Source organism: Pristis pectinata, chromosome 2, assembly GCF_009764475.1.
Source record: "Pristis pectinata isolate sPriPec2 chromosome 2, sPriPec2.1.pri, whole genome shotgun sequence".
NCBI lineage: Eukaryota > Metazoa > Chordata > Chondrichthyes > Rhinopristiformes > Pristidae > Pristis > Pristis pectinata.
This window is the reverse complement of record NC_067406.1, coordinates 1,324,807-1,348,332: the sequence shown is the minus strand read 5'-3', so window position 1 is coordinate 1,348,332 and position 23,526 is coordinate 1,324,807. Positions and strand designations below refer to the sequence as shown.

Sequence of the window (23,526 nt, the reverse complement as noted above, 5' to 3'; positions counted from 1 at the left end):
TGTGGCGAGAGTGGGATGGAGGTGTAACTCACTAACGTAAAGCTCCAGCTTAAACTGAGAGGATAAAATACACAACACAGCAAAGGAAGTGTACTTCAGTCAGGACAAGAGTAAACATTTCTGAAGAGAAGAAAGGGTTGATAAGTGGGAGCTGAGAGCTGTTGTTTGCAACCCATGCACCTTGTCGAAACATCAGGACATGCCCACAGCCCCAACACACAGACGGTGCAGGAAGCGGCTCCAGCTGTTTGACTTTGTCAGTCAGGAGAAGGGCGCTGGAGTCAGTCCAGAGTATTGGGAAGGCTGAGAATTTCCCTGATCAATCATTCCTTGCAGCCAGACACAGTCCAGGAGAGGGAATAGGTGCCATCCGAAAGGGCAGGAAGAGGCAGGAATCTGTAGAGTGTGCATCCTTCAAATTGTGCTCAGCATCAGGGACTGTTGGGGGAGACGGCTCCTTGGAAGAAATGTAATGGTGCATGTTGCCAAGGGGGAAAGAGCAGACAGGGGAATGCAGTGGTGATGGGGATTCCATACTGGGGAGGGCATTTCTGCAGCCACTGTTGTGGGTCCCACACTGTGTGTTACATCAGTGAGAGAGTGGAGACTATTCTGTGGTGAGGGGAAGAAAACGGTCCTACTGACAAACCGAGGAGCTGCAGAAGAAGTAAAACATTGGGATCAAAAATCGAGCTGCTGAGGAACTCAGCGGGTCAGGCAGCATCTGCAGAGGGAGGTGGACAGTCGACATTTCGGGTCGAGACCCTTCATCTGGACTGCAAGAGAAGAGGTAACCGGTAATAAAGAGACGAGGAGAAGGGGTGGGGCAGGAACCGGCAGGTGATAGGTGGAGGCAGGTGAGGAGGGGTGATAGACAGATCGAGGAGGGGTAGGTGGAGGCAGGTGAGGGAACCTGATAGGAGAGGAAGGTGAAGCATGGAAGGAGATATGGGTGGTGGGGTGTGCAGGTGGGAACGGTGGGGAGGGGACCCAGTGGGATGAGTGGGTGGGTGATGGGCAGATGGGGGGGGGATTATATTTCTGCTCTTTGGCCATGTGGGCTTCCCCTGGTGTATCAGTTCCCTCCCACATCCCAAAGGTGGGCTCCTGTAAATTGCCGCTTTGTGTAGCTAAGTGGAAAACCAAAGGCGAGCTGAGGGGTAAGTGGGTGAGAGTAATCCTATGGATGCAGGGAAAGTACGGGAAAGGAGGATGAGACTAATGGGATTACTCCTCAGAACCTGGAACAGTACAGCACAGGAACAGGCCCTTCGGCCCACAATGTCTGTGCTGACCATGATGCCAATTTAATCTGATGCCATCTGCCTGCACAGGGTCTGTATCCCTCCACTCCTGCCCGTTGATGTGCCTGGCCAACTTCTGCTGACCAGGCGTTACTGTCGACTCCAGCACAGCAAAAGGACTCTGGACATTTCTGCTTATAATTGTCCCACCAAGATCAACAATTTATTGGATCTGATCATGAAAGATTCTGAACGTTGGCCTGTTAGAATATCTGCCACGATATGTAATAGTTACAAAATAAAACGTAAACTCAGAAAAGCTGGAACAAAAAGTCATCAAGCCCACCTACAACAGTTGATGGACGTGCGGATGAGCACACCCCTCTCTCATCTGACTGGCGAAACACCAAAATTTTACATATCTATGAAGAACTTCCATTGAAAAGGGGTAAAATGCAACATCTGTCAACTAAGGTAAGACATCATACTAAATCTATAAGAAAGCTTAAAAAAACGGTGGAAGTAGGTCTTTACAAGTGGTCAGCCTGACATAAAAGAGTGAAGGTAAACAGGATCCAAAAGCATCCTGCCACCCACAGTATTGCTTCTCAGTCTTTTGGCTTGGATCAGGTGTAGTTTCATCTTTGACAGCCTGGTGCTGCTCAGAGATACGATTGCCTATGTGCAGGACAGAGGGGTGGACCAGGAGAAGGCCTTCGACAGGATATCACACATGTACATGTTGGGTGTGCTCTCTAAAATGGGCTTTGGGGAGGGAATCAGGAATTGGATACAACTGCTCTACACGGACATGGATAGCACAGTCCAAATCAATGGTGGGAAACAGACAGCTTTCCCATCAAGTCTGGTTCATGCCGAATCCATCAGGGAGGACGAGAGCATCAGAGGGGTGACGTTGCCAGGCAGCGGGGTACATGGACGACGTCGCCGTCTTCTGCTCGGACCCGAGGGCAGTCGGCAGATTGATCAGCATCTGCGACCAGTTTGAGTCGGCATCAGGGGCCAGAGTCAACCGTGCAAAGAGCGAGGTCATGCTCTTCGGCAACTGGCCCGACCGAGCCAACGTCCCCTTCACCGTCAGGCCTGACTATCTGAAGGTGATGGGGATCTGGTTCGGAGGGGCCGGGCCATGCAACAAAAATTGGCGGGAGCGGATTGGGAAGGTGAAGCAGAAACTGGGACTGTGGGAACGGCGCTCCCTATCGATAACCGGGAAGAACCTGGTCATCAGGTGTGAGGTGCTCTCAGGGCTGCTGTACTTGGCGCAGGTGTGGCCTGTTCCTCGCTCCTCTGGCTTGGGAATCACCTGCGCCGTCTCCCGGTTCATCTGGGGATCCAAGGTGGAGCGGGTCCGACGGGTCACCATGCACAAGTCCCTGGACAATGGGGGTAAAGGTGTCCCCAATGTTACCCTCATCCTGATGACCACCTTCATCTGTGGCTGCATCAGGCTGTGTGTGGAACCCAAGTACGTGGGCACCAAGTGTCACTACGTACCGAGGATCTACCTGTCCCGGCTGCTGCGAAGGATGGGCCTGGCCCCGTGGCCACACGGCGTCCCAGTCAGCTGGACGCTGCCGCACTACCTGTCCTTCATGGAAAAATTCTTCCGGACCAACCCCTTGGACCATAAGTCCATCAGGCAGTGGTCAGCACGGAACATCCTGCAGACACTGCAGGAGAAGGACTCGATGGACACCGTGGGGTGGTTCCCTGAGCAGACTGTCCAGACCATCTGGCAGAACGCCTCATCGCCAGAACTCACCAACAAGCACCAAGACCTCGCTTGGCTGGCAGTGAGAGGGGCCCTCCCAGTCAGATCCTTCCTGCATGGTTGGGGCATCACCCCCAGCGCGCGCTGCCCCCGGGAGGACTGCGCTGGGGACGAGACGGTCACCCACCTCTTTGTGGGCTGTGGGTTTGTGAGGAGGGTGTGGCGAAAGATGCAGGGGTTCTTGTCACGTTTCATCCCCAGCAGCAGCGTAACAGAGGATTCTCTGATCTACGGGCTGTTCCTGGGGACACACACACAGACGAACACCAACTGCTGCTGGAAGGTCATCAACTCGGTGAAAGACGCCTTTGGTCTGCCCGAAATTTGTTGGTCTCCCAGCACTGTGAGATGTCCGTAGGGGAATGCTGCCGGCTGGCACATTCCAGGCTGTGGGAGTACGTGCTGAGGGACACACTGAAGCTGGGTGCATCCAATGCAAGGGCTCGGTGGGGAAGGACGACAGTTTAGGGTTCTTCTGCCACAGGAGGAGGGGCAGGGTCAGACGAGGAAGCCGCTCAAAGGTTGTAAATATGGGATTGGGGTATCACCCCAGGGAGCCACACGTGTGGCATCGGTGCTGTTTTTTTATATATATAAAAAGGTAACACTAAGAATTGAACTGTACACGAATGTAAAGGTTTGAACAGTTTTTATTATTGTATGAAGTTTCCTTTATTATGAATAAAGTTTATTTTGTTAAAAAAATTCTGTTCTTATCAGTTTAATATCTGGTACCTTCCCCACCGGGGACTGCGTGTTGAACGGGTTTTTGGAACCGGGAGCTGGACCCGGGAGCTGGACCCAGGGCTCGCTCTGTCTGCTCCCAGCATCAACCCAGTACTGCAGTGCTTCTGGGAATGGTGCACCTCCCTCACCGGGAACTTCCATAATTCAAAGAAAAGAGTTTCATTTTTTGCAGAGATTGTACCCGTGTGTTATCTGCTATTGGGATGTTTGCAACTGCACGGACACCAGCCTCCCCTCCTTGGACTCTTGTCTTTATCTCTCTGCACTTCCCTGTAGCTGTGGCACTCTGTACTGTTATTGTTTTTACCTGTACTACATCGATGCACTCTGTACTAACTCAATGTTACTGCACTGTGTAATGAATTGACTACAATCGGTTTGTGAGACAAGTTTTTCATTGTACCTCAGTACAAATGACAATAATAAACCAATACCAATACCAAAATGTGTTACGAGCCAGGTTGCTACTTGGTGAGTGTCCCTTTAAGGCACCTGGACAGTAGAGTAGTAGTGTGTGTGTGTGGTGTTATCTGATGACTGCAAGACTATAACTGGAGCGTGCTAGCTGTTGCCCAGGGAGACAGAGTCAGAGGGAGAGAGAGAGAGACACTGACTGCTGGTCTCTGAATCGATGGATGAAGAACAATAGCTGTGTCTGTCACTACAATCCACGTGTGGATTTTTGGAGCAATCTGTGGAGACCACTTTGTCGTTAACCTGTACTGGAAAGCAGGTATTTCTGTGGGCGGCCACGAATCGAGTGCCCTCGGTGTGGCAGAAACTTCGGAACAAAGCAATGGAGATCTTTAGTGATTGAGGTGTCGTATGGGTTCCATCGTGGAACATGTGGATTTCGTAAATTCTCTCCATATTCTCTCTACATTCTCTCTTCAGTCAACTGTGGTTTTGCAAAAGCCTTTGCTCAAGTTCTACCTTATGACTTGTCGAACTGAACTTTGAGAACCATTCCTAGACTTGAGGTTTGGGAATTAGCCACGCACACACTTTGAGTTTATTTTGGGGTCAGTGTTTAGTATCTAATGTTTTTATTTCTCTTATTATTACAAGTAGTTATTAATAAATAGATCCTAAACATGGCTCGTTGTGTTTCTATTGTCGCTGGTACGTAACACATGCCTCTGGATGGTAGGAGAATGGGGTGTGATGGCCACTAAATCAAAGCCCTTTGTACTGATTTGTGCCACAAGTTCACTGACCTTGTTTCGAATACTACGGGCATTCACATGAAGTGTCCTTACCCTCATTGTCCTGTTACAATCTGCTAACCTTTCTTTGACTCTTCTGTACTCCTCTTACTTTTGTGTTTTCAAACTCTTCCTGGTGTCTGCTTCCCTCTGTCTTTCTGCATGGAGTCCCATCCCCCCGCCATATTAGTTTAAACCCTCCCTAACAGCACTAGCAAACAATCCCTCTAGACACTGATCCCAGTCCGGCCCAGGTGTAGACCGCCTGGTTTGTACTGAGCCCACCTCCCCCAGAACTGCTTCCAATGCTCCAGGAATCTGATAGGAAGGTTTCGAGGGATATGGGCCAAACACAGGCAAATGGGACAAGGCATCTTGGTCGGCATGGACCAGTGGGCTGTTTCTGAGCTCTTTATCTCCGTGACTCTCTGATTCTAGATCAGGTAGATAGTGGAAACTTTTCCCCAGAGCAGAGCTGTCTTAAACTGGAGGCTGTGGGATCAGGGTAAGTGCTGAGAGGGTTAGAGAGGATGTGGGGTAGCACATTCCTAGCGGAGGGGGGGGAGTTGGAATCTGGAACACACTGCCTGAGGGGGTGTTTCTCTGTCTCCCTCCCCCACCCCCCCACATCAAACCCAATGACCAAAGGGATGTCCCTTTAGAACTGCGACAAGAACAAATTTCTTCAGCCAGAGAGTGGTGAATCTGTGGAATTCATTGCCACAGAGGGCAGTGAAGGCCAAGTCATTGGGTGTGTTTAAGGCAGAGATTGATAGGTTCTTGATTGGTGAGGGGGGGTTAAGGGAAAAATCAGCCATGATTGAATGGTGGAGCAGACTCGATGGGCAGAGGTCCCAGCAGATCCCTGCAGAACACCACTGCTCGCAGTTGGAGTGTGGCTGCATCACTGGGCTGGTGTGGCTGCATCGCTGGGTTTGGAGTGTGGCTGCATCGCTGGGTTGGAGTGTGGCTGCATCGCTGGGCTAGTATGGCTGCATCGCTGGGTTTGGAGTGTGGCTGCATCACTGGGTTTGGAGTGTGGCTGCATCACTGGGTTGGAGTGTGGCTGTATCACTGGGTTTGACGTGTGGCTGCATCACTGGGTTTGGAGTGTGGCTGCATCGCTGGTTTGGAGTGTGACTGCATCGCTGGTTTGGAGTGTGGCTGCATCACTGGGCTGGAGTGTGGCTGCATCGCTGGGTTGGAGTGTGGCTGCATCGCTGGGCTGGTGTGGCTGCATCACTGGGTTTGGAGTGTGGCTGCATCACTGGGTTGGAGTGTGGCTGTATCACTGGGTTTGAAGTGTGGCTGCATCACTGGGTTGGAGTGTGGCTGCATCGCTGGGCTGGTGTGGCTGCATCACTGGGTTTGGAGTGTGGCTGCATCACTGGGTTGGAGTGTGGCTGTATCACTGGGTTTGAAGTGTGGCTGCATTGCTGGTTTGTAGTGTGGCTGCATCGCTGGGTTTGGAGTGTGGCTGCGTCGCTGGGTTTGGAGTGTGGCTGCATTGCTGGTTTGTAGTGTGGCTGCATCGCTGGGTTTGGAGTGTGGCTGCATTGTTAACTGGTTTCCTGTTACCTGCTGGGAGCACAGGCCCCCTGACACCACCACACAGTGCACCGAGGGACACACGGCTGGGTGGCAGCGAACACCAGCATATCCCTCGCACCAACCTCAGCACATCCCTCACCCAGTCCTCGGCACATCCCTCATACAAGCCCAGGAGAAGCTGGGGTGAACATTGGGAGGGGAGGGGAGGGGAGGGAGGGGAGAGGAGGGGAGAGAGGGGGAGGGCAGGGGAGGGGAGAAACCATATCACCCGTCCCATCAAGCACCTCCCGGCTCTGGGACAGGGTCTGTCGTTCCCAGATTGTCCTGACTGATCTCCTCAGAGTCAGGGAACGGGCGTGGGAAGAAGTCACCCTCGATCCTGAGGGACAGCCCAGGAGTGAGCCCAGGGCTGTGACGTGTGAGTTGTCTCCTCCACTGTCGGGCGTTCTGGGGATTTTACAGTGTGACCTCCAGGACACAAAGAAAGGCAAAACCCCACCGTTAGTGCAGAGCGTTCAGAACTGTGAGATTACTTCCTAACCTCCAGCTTTCAGACTTAGATTCACTGTGTGCAGTATTTCCCGCTCAGGGGAAGGACCAGTGAATGTCCTGAGAGGTACCTTCACCAGAACATGAAGCATTTCTCTCCCTGAAGTAATGAGCTGTACCAACACAACCTTTGGAAATAACTGCATGTTCCTCATTGTTTCACAGTGAACCGAGGTCAGTGAGCACAAACTGGGAGTGAGGTCACGGAGCAGGGCTGCTGGATCCTCAGACAAGGTCGGAGCTGGCACAGAGAGCAGGGGAGGGAGGGTCCCCAGAGAGGTTTTGAGGCTGAAATTTATTCCAGAGGTGGGTGAGGAGGATGCTGTAAATTGTGGAGTTCGAGTCCGTGGTTGCGGGCTGCCCCCAGAACACTCTCCGCAAAAGATGCATTTCACCGTGTGTTTCGATGTACATGTGACTAATAAAGATATCTTCCTTCAGTATCACAGGAACGTACACCACACGAGACCCTTCAGCCCAACCTGCCTTTGAAATACCCCACTGCCTCAAACTTTTTTCAAGTATTTAAATTGCCTGTTGAATCTGTTTTCTCCACCCTTCCTCCTCTCATAACAGAACCTCCTCGTCTCCCTGCTTCTTGTGCCAGTCACAAGGAATCTAGAATGGGAGAAACAGTCCCTTTGGAATCCATTGAGGGGAAGGGAAGGTTTGGGAATGGTCTCCTGCTAAAGATTACAGAGGATAATCTATTGAATATGGAGGCTGTGGGGTAAGAGGAGAGCTGGTGAAGATACTTTGTTCTTGTCCTTCCCCTGACATGGGGAGTATTACGCATAGTGAATCCAGCTCTGGCAGCCAGAGGTTATCGTGGCTCTGTACATGGTGTACTGACGGTGGGTTTTGCCTTTCTTCCTTCTAGCCCTGGCACTGTGCTGAGGGTCGCAGACACTGTGGCTGCTTTGCTGTTGGGTCTGGTCTTCCCTGCTGGCCACAACCCCTGACTGCAAGAACCCACCACACCTACAGAGGAACCAAGGAGCCCGGGTTCCTGGCTCGAACTCCAATCCAATAAAGGCCAAGGTGCTGTTTGCTTTCCTCACTACAGATTGCACTAGCACGCTGATCTTCACAGCGCCATCCCCATCCCCTCACTCCCAACAAACCCCTCTCCAGGGGTCGATTTCCCCAATCCTGGGAAACAGTTTGGAATTACAGCTGGCAGCAGCTGGATGTCCGGGTGAAGGAAGTCCTCAGCAGTGACCAGCTTCAGCCCCAAAGGTGGCACGTTCGACAATGCAGAAGGTGGCAGGTACTGCACAGGGAACAGCCGACTGTGCCGTCGGACTCTGCTGCTGGAGTTTACACTGTACCAGCAGGAGGCACCGTCTGTTCATGTGTCTGTCTGGTCCTGCTGCCAACCTGACCAAACCTGTCCCCACTCAGCTTCCCTCTTTCACTTCCTCCTCCTACTTCCTGGGTGAGAGGCGAGGTTACAGACTTGCTACATAAATAAAAGGCTGACACAGACAGGGTCAAACACAGGCTGAGAGCTGAGAGCTGAGGCAGAGGCAAGTTGCCAGAACGTGAAGGACAGAGAACAGCAAGAGGGAGTGACAGAGAATCGGGTAGAGAGAAATGTGTTGGTGAGTGAGAGAGCTCAGGCGGAGTGGGACCAGTCACAGGCACTCACTATGTTTGCCAGCAGTGTGCACTTGGTGTTTCTGCTCTGGTGCCAGGTTTTGAATCATTCAGAGGCAGAGAGTGAAGTGAGTGGCAGTGCTGATGGGCTAGTGCTCAGGAACGGGATGTTGGTCGCCGTCCCCAGTAACAACACTGACAGCCGTTCGCCAGCAGCAGTCTGGGAGACCAGGATCAAAGGAGAGACTGTTCAAGGAACTGCTTCAGGTGAGCAGAGCGAGTTTAAACTCAGCGTCTCCGTACTTCTGTCAAGGCTGAGAACACAGTATTAAAGAAAGGGTCTGAGTCGAGATCAGTGATTACAGCGCGGGGCATGTTCGGAGATTACAGCGCGGGGAATGTTCACTGATTACAGCGCGGGGAATGTTCAGTGATTACAGCACAGGGAATGTTCGGTGATTACAGCACAGGGAATGTTCAGTGATTACAGCACGGGGAATGTTCGGTGATTACAGCACAGGGAATGTTCGGTGATTACAGCACAGGGCACGTTCGGAGATTACAGCATGGGGAACGTTCAGTGATAACAGCACGGGGAACGTTTGGAGATTACAGTACGGGGAACATTCGGAGATTACAGCACGGGGAGTGTTCAGTGATTACAGCGCGGGGCATGTTCGGAGATTACAGCACGGGGAACGTTCACTTATTACAGCACGGGGCATGTTCAGTGATTACAGCATGGGGCACATTCGGTGATTACAGCACAGGGAATGTTCAGCGATTACAGCATGGGGAACATTCACTGATTACAGCACGGGGGATGTTCAGTGATTACAGCACAGGGAACATTTTGGTGATTACAGCACAGGGAATGTTCAGTGATTACAGCACGGGGAACATTCACTGATTACAGCACGGGGGATGTTCAGTGATTACAGCACGGGGAATGTTCAGCGATTACAGCATGGGGAACATTCACTGATTACAGCACGGGGGATGTTCAGTGATTACAGCACGGGGAATGTTCAGCGATTACAGCGCAGGGTATGTTCAGTGATTACAGCACGGGGAACATTTTGGTGATTACAGCGCAGGGAATGTTCAGTGATTACAGCTCAGGGTATGTTCAGTGATTACAGCGCAGGGAATGTTCAGTGATTACAGTGCAGGGAATGTTCAGTGATTACAGCGCAGGGTATGTTCAGTGATTACAGCTCAGGGTATGTTCAGTGATTACAGTGCAGGGAATGTTCAGTGATTACAGTGCAGGGAATGTTCAGTGATTACAGTGCAGGGAATGTTCAGTGATTACAGTGCAGGGTATGTTCAGTGATTACAGCTCAGGGTATGTTCAGTGATTACAGCGCAGGGAATGTTCAGTGATTACAGCTCAGGGTATGTTCAGTGATTACAGTGCAGGGAATGTTCAGTGATTACAGTGCAGGGAATGTTCAGTGATTACAGTGCAGGGAATGTTCAGTGATTACAGTGCAGGGAATGTTCAGTGATTACAGTGCAGGGAATGTTCAGTGATTACAGTGCAGGGTATGTTCAGTGATTACAGCTCAGGGTATGTTCAGTGATTACAGCGCAGGGAATGTTCAGTGATTACAGCACAGGGTATGTTCAGTAATGTTCTACAGGGATCTGTACTGGGACCCTTGTTCTTTGTGATTTTTATAAATGACCTGGATGAGGAAGTGGAGGGGTGGGTTAGTAAGTTTGTGGATGACACGAAGGTTGGGGGTGTTGTGGATAGTGCAGAAAGTTGTCATAGGTTACAATGGGATATAGACAGGATGCAGAGTTGGGCAGAGAAGTGGCAGATGGGAGTGTGAAGTGATACACTTTGGATTTGAAGGCAGGATACAAGGTTAATGGCAGGATTCTTAGCAGTGTGGAGGAACAGAGGGATCTTGGGGTCCACGTCTATAGATCCCTCAAGGTTGCCACGCAGGTCCATAGGGTTGTTAAGAAGGCGTATGGAGTGTTGGCCTTCATTAGTCAGGGTATTGATTTCAGAGCCGCGAGGTGATGTTGCAGCTCTATAGAACTCTGGTCAGACCACACTTGGAGTATTGTGGTCAGTTCTGGTTGCCTCATTATAGGGAGGATGTGGAAGCTTTAGAGAGGGTGCAGAGGAGATTTACCAGGATGTTGCCTGGACTGGAGAGCATGTCTTTTAAGGAAAGGTTGAGTGAGCTAGGGCTTTTCTCTTTGGAGTGATGGAGGATGAGAAGTGACTTGATAGAGGTGTATAAGGTGATGAGGGGCACAGACAGAGTGGACAGTCAGCACTTTTTCCCCAGGGCGGCAATGTCCAATCCCAGAGGACATCCGTTTAAGGTGAGTGGAGGAAAGTTTAGGGGAGATGTCAGAGGTAGGTTTTTACACATAGAGTGGTGGGTGTGTGGAACGCACTGCCAGGGGTGGTGGTAGACGCTGATACAATAGGGACATTTAAGAGTCTCTTAGATTGGCACATGGATGTAAGCAAAATGGAGGGTTATGGGCTGTGTAGGAGCGAAGGGTTAGATTGATCAGGGAGTAGGTTTATATGGGTCAGCACAACATGGTGGGCTGAAGGACCTGTACTGTTCTGTGTTCTATTCTTCTTTATCCAAAATGCAGCTACACTTCCTCCCCTCCGCTAACAGAATTGATGGGCTGAATGGCCTACTTCTGCTCTCTTGTCTTGTGACCCGAACCCACCACCACTCCCACCCAGAAGTACAAGGGCAGCAGATGCAGGGGACACCACCACCTCAGGCTCCCCTTGAGTCACCCACCTTCCTGACCTGTGGCTCCAGGGTAGGCCTGGCCTTGCTGCTGGGTTACATCGGCCTGATGTGAACCTGTTCTTCTGCCCAAGCCATTCAGGATTTCTAATTTCTAATTTAGCACTGGGCTTCATTTTTCAGGGGACAGATTAAAAGAGTGAGATTGTATTAAACACCTAAAATCTCACCTCAGTCCATATTCTGAGACAATACTCAGCGGTCTGGGGTTTTACATTTTACCTGAAAGTTCGCACCTTTGATAGGATAAGATATCTTTATTAGTCACACATACATTGAAACACACAGTGAAATGCATCTTTTGCGTGGAGTGTTCTGGGGGCAGCCCGCAAGTGTCGCCACGCTTCTGGCGCCAACATAGCATGCCCACAACTTCCTAACCCGTACGTCTTTGGAATGCGGGAGGAAACTGGAGCACCCGGAGGAAACCCACGCAGACACGGGGAGAACGTACAAACTCCTTACAGGCAGAGGCTGGAATTGAACCTGGGTCATTGGCGCTGTAAAGCGTTATGTTTACCTCCACACTACCGCGCCTGCCCTGAGATCAAATGTGACCCACTGAGATCACAATTTCACCAGCTGGTACTGCACAGAATGTCAATGATGTCAACTCAGTGAAGTGATCTGCGTTAAAGTGAATTGGGTTTCCCTTTGTATTTTCAGCAGCAGATCGATCACACATGGAGAGGCTTCTCAAGGAGCTGACAGATTACCGATTCGTGTTCCCATACATTGTGTCCGGGAAGAGGAAGCGGAGTTTAACTGCCTTACAGCAGGTAATTCATGCGTTGGGTTCCACAGTCGGACGGTGTGGACTTGATCCGGGCACTGCTCCACCAGCACAGCCGGGGAGACTGACTGCCAGAGACTCGTCCACGGACCCAACACTGCAGCCATCCTAACACACGGCAGGAACCGGCTGAAATAAAACAAGAAGCTGGAGACTGCAGGGTGTGCGGCCACGGTGTAGTGAGTCCCACCTCTGTGTGAAGCAGATCCTCACCGCTGATGGCCTTCCCTGTTTTCATTGTCCGTTCTCTCCCTTATTACATGCAGTTACTTTTTTCTCATGACAAAGATTTCCCAACTTTCTGCCCTAATCCTATTCTTTGTAACATCAGGTGGCTTTTCCAGTTTGATCCCATCTTAAATTTCCTTAGTTAACCATGAATGAATCATCTTTCCCATCGAGTCCTGATTTCCTCAATGGGATACTTCTTTGGTTTGAATTTTGAAATCCTTCCTGAACACTGCACAATTAATCTGTTACTTTATCTGTTAATATATTTTCACAGTTTATATGAATCGACTCTGCCTTTGTGCCTTTCCAATTGCCTTAATTAAGTTTAGGACACTATTTTCATACCTAAGTTCCCTACTCTCAAACTGAATATGAAATTCTATCATATTATGATCACTCTTCCCCAGAGGATCCCTTGTTATGAGATAATTTAGTCACTGTTTCACATAACACATGACAGAAATAACCAGTTTGCTGATTGATTGCCGGGGTACACTCTGAACCCATCTCAGATCGCTCCCTGTGCCAATGAGATTTGTCCACACAACACAAAGATGAAAGTTGCCATGATTATTGCAGTACATCAAGTGCTGGCCAGTGGTCCTTCCTGGTTTGTGTTCTGCCTACAGTGTAGCTACAGGCAGAGAGACACAGACAACACCTACAGTGTAACTACTGGCAGGGAGACACAGACAACACCTACAGTGTAACTACCGGCAGGGAGAGACAGACAACACCTACAGTGTAACTACCGGCAGGGAGACACAGACAACACCTACAGTGTAACTACAGGCAGGGAGAGACAGACAACACCTACAGTGTAACTACCGGCAGGGAGACACAGACAACACCTACAGTGTAACTACAGGCAGGGAGACACAGACAACACCTACAGCAACTTCTTGTCTGTGCTGGGTCTCAACTCCACCCAAACAGATCCACAAATGGTGGAACAGAGCACTAAACCAGAGAGGTTGTGTTGAAGCTTTTATAAAACAGCGGTTAGCTCACAAATTCCTGAATCCAGTTCTGGCCCCAGTGCTTCAGAGGTCCGAACGAGGTGCAGCAGAAACTCTTCAAGCAGTTCCGGGGGTGGGCCAGCTAAGTTACAAGATTCAGTCAAACTTCACACTGAAAGCCCTCACCCCCAGAACCGTCCTGGTCAGTTTTCCCACACCTCTCTCAGACCTCACATCCTTCCCAAAGCCCGGGGATTGGAACTGGATGCAGGCTGGGTTGGAGCAGAGAAGGTTGTGAGGAGGTTCGATCGAGGTGGACGAGATGCTGAGAGGTTGAGGTGGACGAACCCACGCCGCTAGGGGACGTTCATGGAGCAGGGAGACGGACTGGAGACCACAGGGGGATATGGGGAAATTTCATTCAGAGACCAGTTCCGTCTGTACTGAAGCAGCTTTTCAGAAGGGAATTGTATGGCCACTGGAGAGGCGATGGTCGCAGGCCTGCAGGGAAAGATGGGGCCGACAGGGACCCGCTGCTGGAGCCGGCATAACCTCGACGGACTGATTGGCTTCTTGCTGTGTGACAATTCCACAGTCCTGTATTTCTAATTCCCATCAGCTGAAGGACTGCAGGAATGAGGAAAAAACCATGAAGGGACTGGAAGACGTAGCACGTTCTGGATGGGCCTCAGTTGTACTGAGGTCTGTGGTCCTGTGGTGAGTCCTGGGCTGGATGTCCTGCTGGGGGTGGAGGTCCGTGTAACCGCTGACTCCACACCTGTACCTGCCTCACCACACAGTGAGCAGTGACCGTGAGCAGATCACAGTCCAGTCACCTGTCTGCTTTGTCCCTGCACAGGGGAGCTATCCAAACCACGTCACCATCTTGGTGGACCTCGCAGGGGAACAACTGACGCTGGATCTCAGCAGAAACACGTGAGTACACCTTCCTCTGGTTGGGATGGATGTGAAGGTTTTGGAAAAGGGTCTGTCTGAAGTTCAGGCACCATCTTCTGCCCTCTGTCCCTGCTTCCTTTCGCTATCCGGCTGTGTTGAGTGATCGAGTCCACACCTCGTGCCTGGGCCCAGTGCAGTGAGAAGCAGGGAACCTCTCCAATCACACAGAGCAGAGCACAGGAACAGGCCCTTTGGCCCACAGTGTCTGTGCTAGATGCAATGCCAAATTAAACTGAATCTATTCTGCCTGTACATGACCCAGATCTCTCCATTCCCCGAATATCATGTCTATCTAACAGCCTCTTAAACACCACTATCCCATCTCCGTACACCCCAATCCCAGCAGCACATTCCAGGCACTCACTACTCTCTGTGTAAAAAAACTTGCCCTGCACATCTCCTCTGAACTTTTCCCCTCTCACCTTAAATCCATGTCCTCTGGTATTAGACATTTGTACCCTGGGAAAAAGATTCTGTCTGTCTCTGCCTCTCATAATCATATAAACCTCTATCAGGTCTCCCCTCAGCCTCTGCCGCTCCAGAGAAAGCAACCCAAGTTTGTTCAACCTCTCCCTATAGCACACGCCCTCTAATCCAGGCAGCATCCTGGTGAACTTCTTCTGCACCCTCTCCAAAGCCCCCACACCCTTCCTGTAACAGGATGATCAGAACTACACACAACACTCCAAGTGCAGCCTAACCAAAGGTTTGTACAGCTGCAACGTAACTTCCTGACCGCTGAAGGCAGTCGTGCCGTACGCCTCCTTTACTGCCCTATCAACCTGTGCAGCCACATTCAGGGAGCGATGGACTTGCACCCCAAGATCCCTCCGTCCATCAGTGCTCCCAAGGGTCCTGCCATTCATTGTATACTTTCCCCCTCCATTAGACCCAAAGTGCAGCACCTCTGGATGAAACTCCAGTCACCTTGGTTGGTGAAGACGTGAATTTTAGTTGTGAACAGCACCAAGGTTGTAGGGCACTGTCACAGTCTGGCTGAATTTCCAGACCACTGTCTTTCCACAGTTCATGTGGCATTTCAATCAAAGCTTCTTTCCTTCTGTTTTTGTGCCACAGCCTCCTGTTGCCGAAAGGGTTCCAGGTCTCCCACTATGATTCGAACGGGACTCTGGTGACAGAGCAGCACCAGGAACCGGTGAGCAGTCTGGGCAAACTCGCTCACTGACACACACGTTTACTTCCCAGCTCTGACAGCGGCTTTGTTTTGCTCTCCTTCCTCTGCTCTCTGCTCGCTGCCACAGTTGTGTTGACTGGACAGGGTCACAGTTAGTTCCAAACCTCACCCACTTGTTGCCTCCAACAACAAAGGTGTTGTATCTCAACAGGACTCCGCTGGCAATCACTGGAAACCTTCTGCAAACTGTGCTTGTTTTAGTGCCAGGAGGTTTACTGACAGTGAAGTAAACCTGAGAGCAGAGGGACATCAGCACCCCGACCCAATGTGCCGCTCGTCAAGGGTACAGCAGACTACAGGTCAACTTCCACAGTCCAGGACAAATCCTCTGGTTGTAACAAAGCCATCATCTCTTTCAATGTTAATGACTAACCCAGTGTCAACCGCAGTTTGTGGGAGAGAATTCCAATTGTGCATCCAAGTTTGCTCCAGACTTCAAGTTGTGGGGAGAATCAAAAACCTGCCGATGCTGGACATCTGAAATAAAAACTGAAAATGCTGGACGCACTCATCAGGTCAGGCAGCATCTGTGGAGAGAGAAACAGAGCTCATGTTATAGGTCAGAACCGGTGAGGCACCAGGAAACTAGAGGGTAGCTAATGTTGTCCCCTTACTCAGAGGGCAGTGGGGTTGAGCCCAGAGACCAACAGGCCGGTGAGCTTGACATCAGTGGTGGGAGAAAATTCTGAAGGACAAGATTTATGTTCACTTGGACTAATTCAGAGGAGTCAGCGTGGTATTGTGCTGGGGGGATCTCACAAATCTGAAGAGGTAACCAAGGAGATCATGAAGTCTCTATGGACTTCAGTAAGGGTTTTGACAAGGTCCTACGTGGTAGGCTGGTCCACAACATTAAGGCACAAGGGAGTAGACAGGTTGGCAAACTGGATCCGAAGCTGGCAGAGTGGCAGGAAGCAGAGGGTAGTGGTGGTGAGGGGGGCATTTTCCTGACTGGAGGTCTGCAACAACTGATGTACCTCAGGGATCGGTGCTGGGACCTTTATTATTTGTCACACATTACAAATGACTTGGTTGAGAGTTAGGTGGTCTGGTTAGTAAGTCTGCAGACAATACAAAAATTGGTGGTGTTGTAGATAACAAGGAAGGCCATCTCAGGATACAGCAGGATGGAGAGCAGCCAGAACATTGGGAAGAGCAGGTGGCAGATGGAATATAATCCAGGCAGGTGTGAGGTGATTCACTTTGGGAAGTCAAATTCTGGTAGGTAGGGCATACAGAGTAAATGGGGCAGGCACGGTAGTGTAGCAGTTAGTGTAACGCTACTCCAGTGCCAACGACCCGGGTTCAATTCCGGCTACTGCCTGTTAGGAGTTTGTACGTTCTCCCCGTGTCTGCGTGGGTTTCCTCCGGTGCTCCGGTTTCCTCCCACATTCCAAAGACGTACGGGTTAGGAAGTTGTGGACATGCGATGTTGGCGCTGGAAGCGTAGCAACACTTGTGGGCTGCCCCCAGAACACTATACACAGAAGATGCATTTCACTGCGTGTTTCGATGTACATGTGACTAAAAAAGATGTCTCATCTTATAAATGGCAGGGACCTCAGGAGTGTTGATGTACACAGAGATTTCGGGGTCCTATCCACAGCTCACTGAAAGTAGCAACACAGGTGGTCTGGGTGGTGAAGGACGGATTTGTACGCTTGCTCTCACAGGTCAGGGCACGAAGTACAAGAGTTGGGACATCATTGGGGCAGCGGAGTGAGAGGGAGCAGAGTGTTCTGGGCTTTGGCTCAAGGGGCTTCGGCATCAAGGGGTGAGGAAGGGTAGGTGACTTGAGTCAAGGAAGGAGTATGAGTGCGGTTTCCTGTACTCAGTGTCAGATGTGGGAGTTTCCGGAGTCTCCCTGTCTCCGGGAGGGCTACGTCTGTGCCCGGTGTGTCGAGCTGCAGCTCCTGAGGGACTGTGTTAGGGAACTGGAGATGCAGCTCGATGACCTATGTTTGGTCAAGGAGAGTGAGGAGGTGATAGAGAGGAGTTATAGGCAGGTGGTCACGCCGGGAACATCGGAATCAGGCAATTGGGTCACAGTCAGGAGGGGGAAGAGTCAGGTACTAGAGAGTACCCCTGTGGCTGTACCCCTTGACAATAAGTACTCCTGTTTGAGTACTGTTGGGGGAGACAGCCTAGCTGGGGGAAGCAACAGTGGCAGTGTCTCTGGCACAGAGCCCGGCCCTGCGGCTCAGATGGGTAGGGAAGGAGTGAGGAGGGCACTAGTGATGGGGAACTCTATAGTCAGGTGGGCAGACAAGTGATTCTGTGGATGTAGGAAAGAAACTCGGAAGGTAGTTTGCCTCCCAGGTGCCAGGGTCCAGGATGTTTCTGATTGCGTCCAAGATATCTTGAAGGGGGAGGGAGAACAGCCAGAGGTCGTGGTACATATCGGTACCAACGACATAGGTAGGGAAAGGAATGAGGTCCTGAAAAGAGACTATAGAGAATTAGGAAGGAAGTTGAGAAGCAGGACCTCAAAGGTAGTAATTTCCGGATTACTGCCTGTGCTAAGAGACAGTAGGTATAGGAACAGAATGAGGAGGAGGTTAAATGCGTGGCTGAGGGATTGGAGTAAGGAGCAGGGATTCAGTTTTCTGGATCATTGGGGCTTCTTTTGGGGCAGGTATGACCTGTTCAAAGAGGACGGGTTGCACTTGAATCCCAGGGGGACCAACATACTGGCGGGGAGGTTTGCTAAGGCTACTGGGGAGAGTTTAAACTAGAATTGTTGGGGGGTGGGATCTGAACTGGAGAGACTGGGGAAGAGGTGTTTGGCTCTCAAATAGAGAAAGCTAGTAGTAGGTACGATAGGCAGGAGATAGAGAAGGGACGTGTTCAGACAGGCTTGAGATGTGTGTATTTTAATGCAAGGAGTGTTGTAAACAAGGCAGATGAGCTTAGAGCTTGGATCGATACTTGGAGCTATGACGTGGTGGCCATTACGGAGACTTGGATGACTCAGGGACTGGAATGGTTGCTTCAAGTGCCGGGTTTTAGATGTTTCAGAAAGGACAAGGAGGGAGGCAAAAGAGGTGGGGGAGCGGCACTGTTGATCAGAGATAGTGTCACGGCTGTGGAAAAGGTGGACGTTGTGGAGGGATTGTCTACGGAGTCTCTGTGGGTGGAGGTTAGGAACAGGAAGGGGTCGATAACGGTGCTGGGTTTTTTTATAGGCCGCCCAATAGTGACAGGGTTATTGAGGAGCAGGTAGGGAAGCAGATCCTAGAAAGGTGTGAGAATAACAGAGTAGTGGTGATGGGGGATTTTAATTTCCCAAACATCGATTGGCATCTCCAGACAGTGAGGGGTTTAGATGGGGTGGAGTTTGTTAGGTGTGTTCAGGAAGGGTTCTTGACACAGTATGTAGATAGACCTACAAGAGGAGAGGCTGTGCTTGATTTGATATTGGGAAATGAACCTGGTCAGGTGTCAGATCTCTCAGTGGGTGAACATTTTGGTGATAGTGATCATAATTCTATCTCCTTTACATTAGCACTGGAGAGGAAAAGGAACAGACAGGCTAGAAAGGTGTTTACTTGGAGTAAAGAGAATTATGAGGCTCTCAGGCAGGAAATTGGAAGATTAAATTGGGAACAGATGTTCTCTGGGAAAAGTACGGAAGAAATGTGGCAAATATTCAGGGGATATTTGTGTGGAGTTCTGCATAGACATGTTCCGATGAGACAGGGGAGTCACGAGAGGATACAGGAACCATGGTGTACAAAGGCTATAATAAATCTAGTCAAAAGGAAAAGAAAAGCTTACAAAAGGTACAGAGAGCTAGGTAATGTTAGAGATCTGGAGGAGTACAAGGCTAAAAGGAAGGAACTTAAGAAAGAGATTAGGAGAGCCAGAAGGGGACATGAGAAGACCTTGGCGGGCAGGATTAAGGAAAACCCCAAGGCGTTTTACAAGTATGTGAAGAGTAAGAGGATGAGATGTGAAAGGATAGGGCTATCAAGTGCAGCAGTGGGAAAGTGTGTATGGATCCGGAAGAAATAGCGGAGGTACTTAATGAATACTTTACGTCAGCATTCACCACAGAAAAAGATCTGGGGGATTGTAGTGGGGACTTGCAGTGGCCTGAAAAGCTTGAGCATGTAGATGTTAGGAAAGAGGTGGTGCTGAAACTTTTGGAAAGCATGAAGTTGGATAAATCACCGAGACTGGATGAGATGTGCCCCAGACTGCTAAAGGAGGTGAGGGAAGAGATTGCGGAGCCTCTGACGATGATCTTTGCATCGTTGATGGAGATGGGAGAGGTTCCGGAAGATTGGAGGGTTGCGGATGTTGTTCCCTTATTCAAGAAGGGGAGTAGGGATATCCCAGGGAATTATAGACCGGTGAGTCTTACCTCAGTGGTTGGTAAGCTGATGGAGAAGATCCTGAGAGGCAGGATTTATGAACATTTGGAGAGGTATAATATGATTAGGAATAGTCAGCATGGCTTTGTCAAGGACAGGTCCTGCCTTACGAGCCTGATTGTATTTTTTGAGGATGTGACTAAACACATCGATGAAGGGAGAGCAGTAGATGTAGTGTATATGGATTTCAGCAAGGTGTTTGATAAGGTAACCCATGCGAGGCTTATGGAGAAGGTGAGGAGATATGGGATCCAAGGGGACATTGCAGTGTGGATCCAGAACTGGCTGGCCCACAGAAGGCAAAGAGCGGTTGTTGAAGGGTCGTATTCTGCATGGAGGTCGGTGACCAGTGGTGTACCTCAGGGATCTGTACTGGGACCCTTGCTCTTTGTGATTTTTATAAATGACCTGGATGAGGAAGTGGAGGGGTGGCTTAGCAAGTTTGCAGATGACACAAAGGTTGGGGGTGTTGTGAATAGTTTGGTGTCTGTCAGAGGTTACAGCGGGACATAGATAGGATGCAAAGTTGGGCTGAGAAGTGGCAGATGCAGTTCAACCCAGATAAGTGTGAAGTGGTTCATTTTGGTAGGTCAAATATGATGGCAGAATATAGTGTTAGTGGTGGGACTCTTGGCAGTGTGGAGGATCAGAGGGACCTTGGGGTCCGAGACCATAGGACACTCAAAGCGGCTGTGCAGTTTAACTCTGTGGTGAAGAAGGCATATGGTGTATTGTCCTTCATCAATCGGGGAATTGAATTTAGGAGCCGAGAGGTATTGTTGCAGCTGTATAGGTCCCTGGTCAGACCCCACTTGGAGTACTGTGCTCAGTTCTGGTCGCCTCACTACAGGAAGGATGTGGAAGCCATAGAGAGGGTGCAGAGGAGATTTACAAGGATGGTGCCTGGAATGTGGAGCATGCCTTATGAAAGCAAGTTGAGGGAACTCGGCTTTTTCTCCTTGGAGCAACGGAGGATGAGGGGGGACCTGATAGAGGTGTATAAGATGATGAGAGGTATTGATTGGGTAGATAGTCAGAGGCTTTTCCGCAGGGCTGAAATGGTGGCCACAAGAGGACATAGGTTTAAGGTGCTGGGGAGTAGGTACAGAGGAGATGTCAGGGGTAAGTTTTTTACTCAGAGAGTGGTGAGTGCGTGGAATGGGCTGCCGGAAACGGTGGTGGAGGCTGATACGACAGGGTCTTTCAAGAGACTGTTAGATAGGTACATGGAGCAGTGTAAAATAGAGGGCTATGGGTAAGCCTAGTAATTTCCAGGGTAGGGACACGTTTGGCACGGCTCTGTGGGCCGAAGGACCTGAATTGTGCTGTAGTTTTTCTATGTCTCTATGTTTCTATGTTACAGCTATACTGAACATTGGTTGGACCACATTTAGAGTATTATGGACAGTTCTGGTCACCACATGACAGGAAGGATGTGGGAGCAATAGAGAGAGTGCAGAGGAGATTCACCAGGGTGCTGCCTGGGATGGAGGCTGTTATCAGGAGAGATCAGACAGAACATAGAACACTACAGCACAGTACAGGCCCTTCAGCCCACAATGTTGTGCCAACATTTTATCCTGCTCTAAGATCTATCTAACCCTTCCCTCCCACATAGCCCTCCATTTCTCTATCATTCATGTGTCTATCTAAGAGTCTCTTAAATGTCCCTAATGTATCCGCCCCCACAACCTCTGCCGGCAGTGCGTTCCACACACCCACCACTCTCTGTGTAAAAAAACTTACCCCTGACATCCCCCTTATACCTTCCTCCAATCACCTTAAAATTATGTCCCCTCGTGGAGGCACGGTAGCATAGTGGTTAGCATTATGCTTTACAGCGCCAGCGATCCAGGTTCAATTCCGGCCGCTGTCTGTAAGGAGTTTGTACGTTCTCCCCGTGACTGCGTGGGTTTCCTCCGGGTGCTCCGGTTTCCTCCCACATTCCAAAGACTTACAGGTTAGGAAGTTGTGGGTGTGCTATGTTGGCGCCGGAAGTGTGACGACACTTGCGGGCTGCCCCCAGAACACTCTACACAAACGATGCATTTCACTGTGTGTTTTGATGTACATGTGACTAATAAAGATCTTATCTCATCTTATCATTGTCGCTCTGGGAAAAAGTCTCTGACCGTCCACTCGATCTGTGCCTCTTATCATCTTGTACACAGGCTGGGATCATTCTCACTGGGACATCGGAGGCTGAGGGGCGGAGCCGCACAGAGATTTATAAAATTATAGTGGCAGAGACAGGATAGCTGGCCAGCGATTTTACCCTGGGCAGGTTTAAGGTGAGAGGGGAAATTTTAAGTGGACCCTGAGGGGCAGGTTTTGTGCAATGTGAGCGGATGCACTCACACATACGGTGAGGACCGGTGCTTAAAGCTCACTGATTCAAAGTGAGCAGAAGAGGTGGGGATAGACACAGGGAGTGGAACCTGCAGCCACACACCATCTGCTGCAGGAACTCAACGGGTCGAGCAGCATCTGTGGGGGGAAAGAATTGTCGACGTTTCGTGTCGAAGCCCTGCATCAGGAGGAGAGCGGAGAGGGGAGGTGGAGACAGGAGGGGAGGGGAGGGGAGGGGAGGGGAGGTGGAGTGCGGAGGGGAGGTGAGGGGAGGGGAGGGGAGGTGGAGTGGGGAGGGGAGTGGGGAGGTGGAGTGCGGAGGGGAGGTGTGGGGAGGGGAGGTGGAGTGCGGAGGGGAGTGGGGAGGGGAGGGGAGGTGAGGGGAGGGGAGGGGAGGTGGTGCGGAGGGGAGTGGGGAGGGGAGGGGAGGGGAGGGGAGGGGAGGTGGAGTGGGGAGGGGAGTGGGGAGGTGGAGTGCGGAGGGGAGGTGTGGGGAGGGGAGGTGGAGTGCGGAGGGGAGTGGGGAGGGGAGGGGAGGGGAGGGGAGGTGGAGTGGGGAGGGGAGGTGAGGGGAGGGGAGGTGAGGGGAGGGGAGGTGGAGTGCGGAGGGGAGTGGGGAGGGGAGGGGAGGGGAGGTGAGGGGAGGGGAGGTGGAGTGCGGAGGGGAGTGGGGAGGGGAGGGGAGGGGAGGGGAGGTGGAGTGGGGAGGGGAGGTGTGGGGAGGGGAGGTGGAGTGCGGAGGGGAGGTGTGGGGAGGGGAGGTGGAGTGCGGAGGGGAGGTGAGGGGAGGGGAGGTGGAGTGCGGAGGGGAGGTGAGGGGAGGGGAGGTGGAGTGCGGAGGGGAGGTGAGGGGAGGGGAGGTGGAGTGCGGAGGGGAGGTGAGGGGAGGGAGGTGGAGTGCGGAGGGGAGGTGAGGGGAGGGGAGGTGGAGTGCGGAGGGGAGGTGAGGGGAGGGGAGGTGGAGTGCGGAGGGGAGGTGAGGGGAGGGGAGGTGGAGTGCGGAGGGGAGGTGTGGGGAGGGGAGGTGGAGTGCGGAGGGGAGGTGAGGGGAGGGGAGGTGGAGTGCGGAGGGGAGGTGAGGGGAGGGGAGGTGAGGGGAGGGGAGGTGTGGGGAGGGGAGGTGGAGTGCGGAGGGGAGGTGAGGGGAGGGGAGGTGGAGTGCGGAGGGGAGGTGA

The 23,526-nt window shown here is 51.3% G+C and overlaps 2 protein-coding genes and 1 non-coding gene across 4 annotated transcripts in view; 2 read left to right on the top strand and 1 right to left on the bottom strand.

Moving 5' to 3' along the window:
• Positions 1-23,526, bottom strand: part of LOC127567459 (uncharacterized) — a 453,787-nt gene that overhangs the window by 354,847 nt on the left and 75,414 nt on the right. The window lies entirely within an intron of this gene.
• The window catches only part of LOC127579796 (disintegrin and metalloproteinase domain-containing protein 12-like), a 78,440-nt gene that overhangs the window by 1,870 nt on the left and 53,044 nt on the right, over positions 1-23,526 (top strand). The window contains exons 2-6 of the mRNA XM_052032738.1: positions 3,760-3,876; positions 8,789-8,957; positions 12,158-12,270; positions 14,334-14,410; positions 15,509-15,587. Coding sequence (XP_051888698.1) covers positions 3,760-3,876; positions 8,789-8,957; positions 12,158-12,270; positions 14,334-14,410; positions 15,509-15,587 — 555 coding nt within the window. The remainder of the gene's footprint in view (positions 1-3,759; positions 3,877-8,788; positions 8,958-12,157; positions 12,271-14,333; positions 14,411-15,508; positions 15,588-23,526) is intronic.
• LOC127567578 (U2 spliceosomal RNA) lies at positions 3,721-3,910 on the top strand. Its single transcript, XR_007955917.1, has one exon. It is a non-coding gene; the product is annotated as a U2 spliceosomal RNA (small nuclear RNA).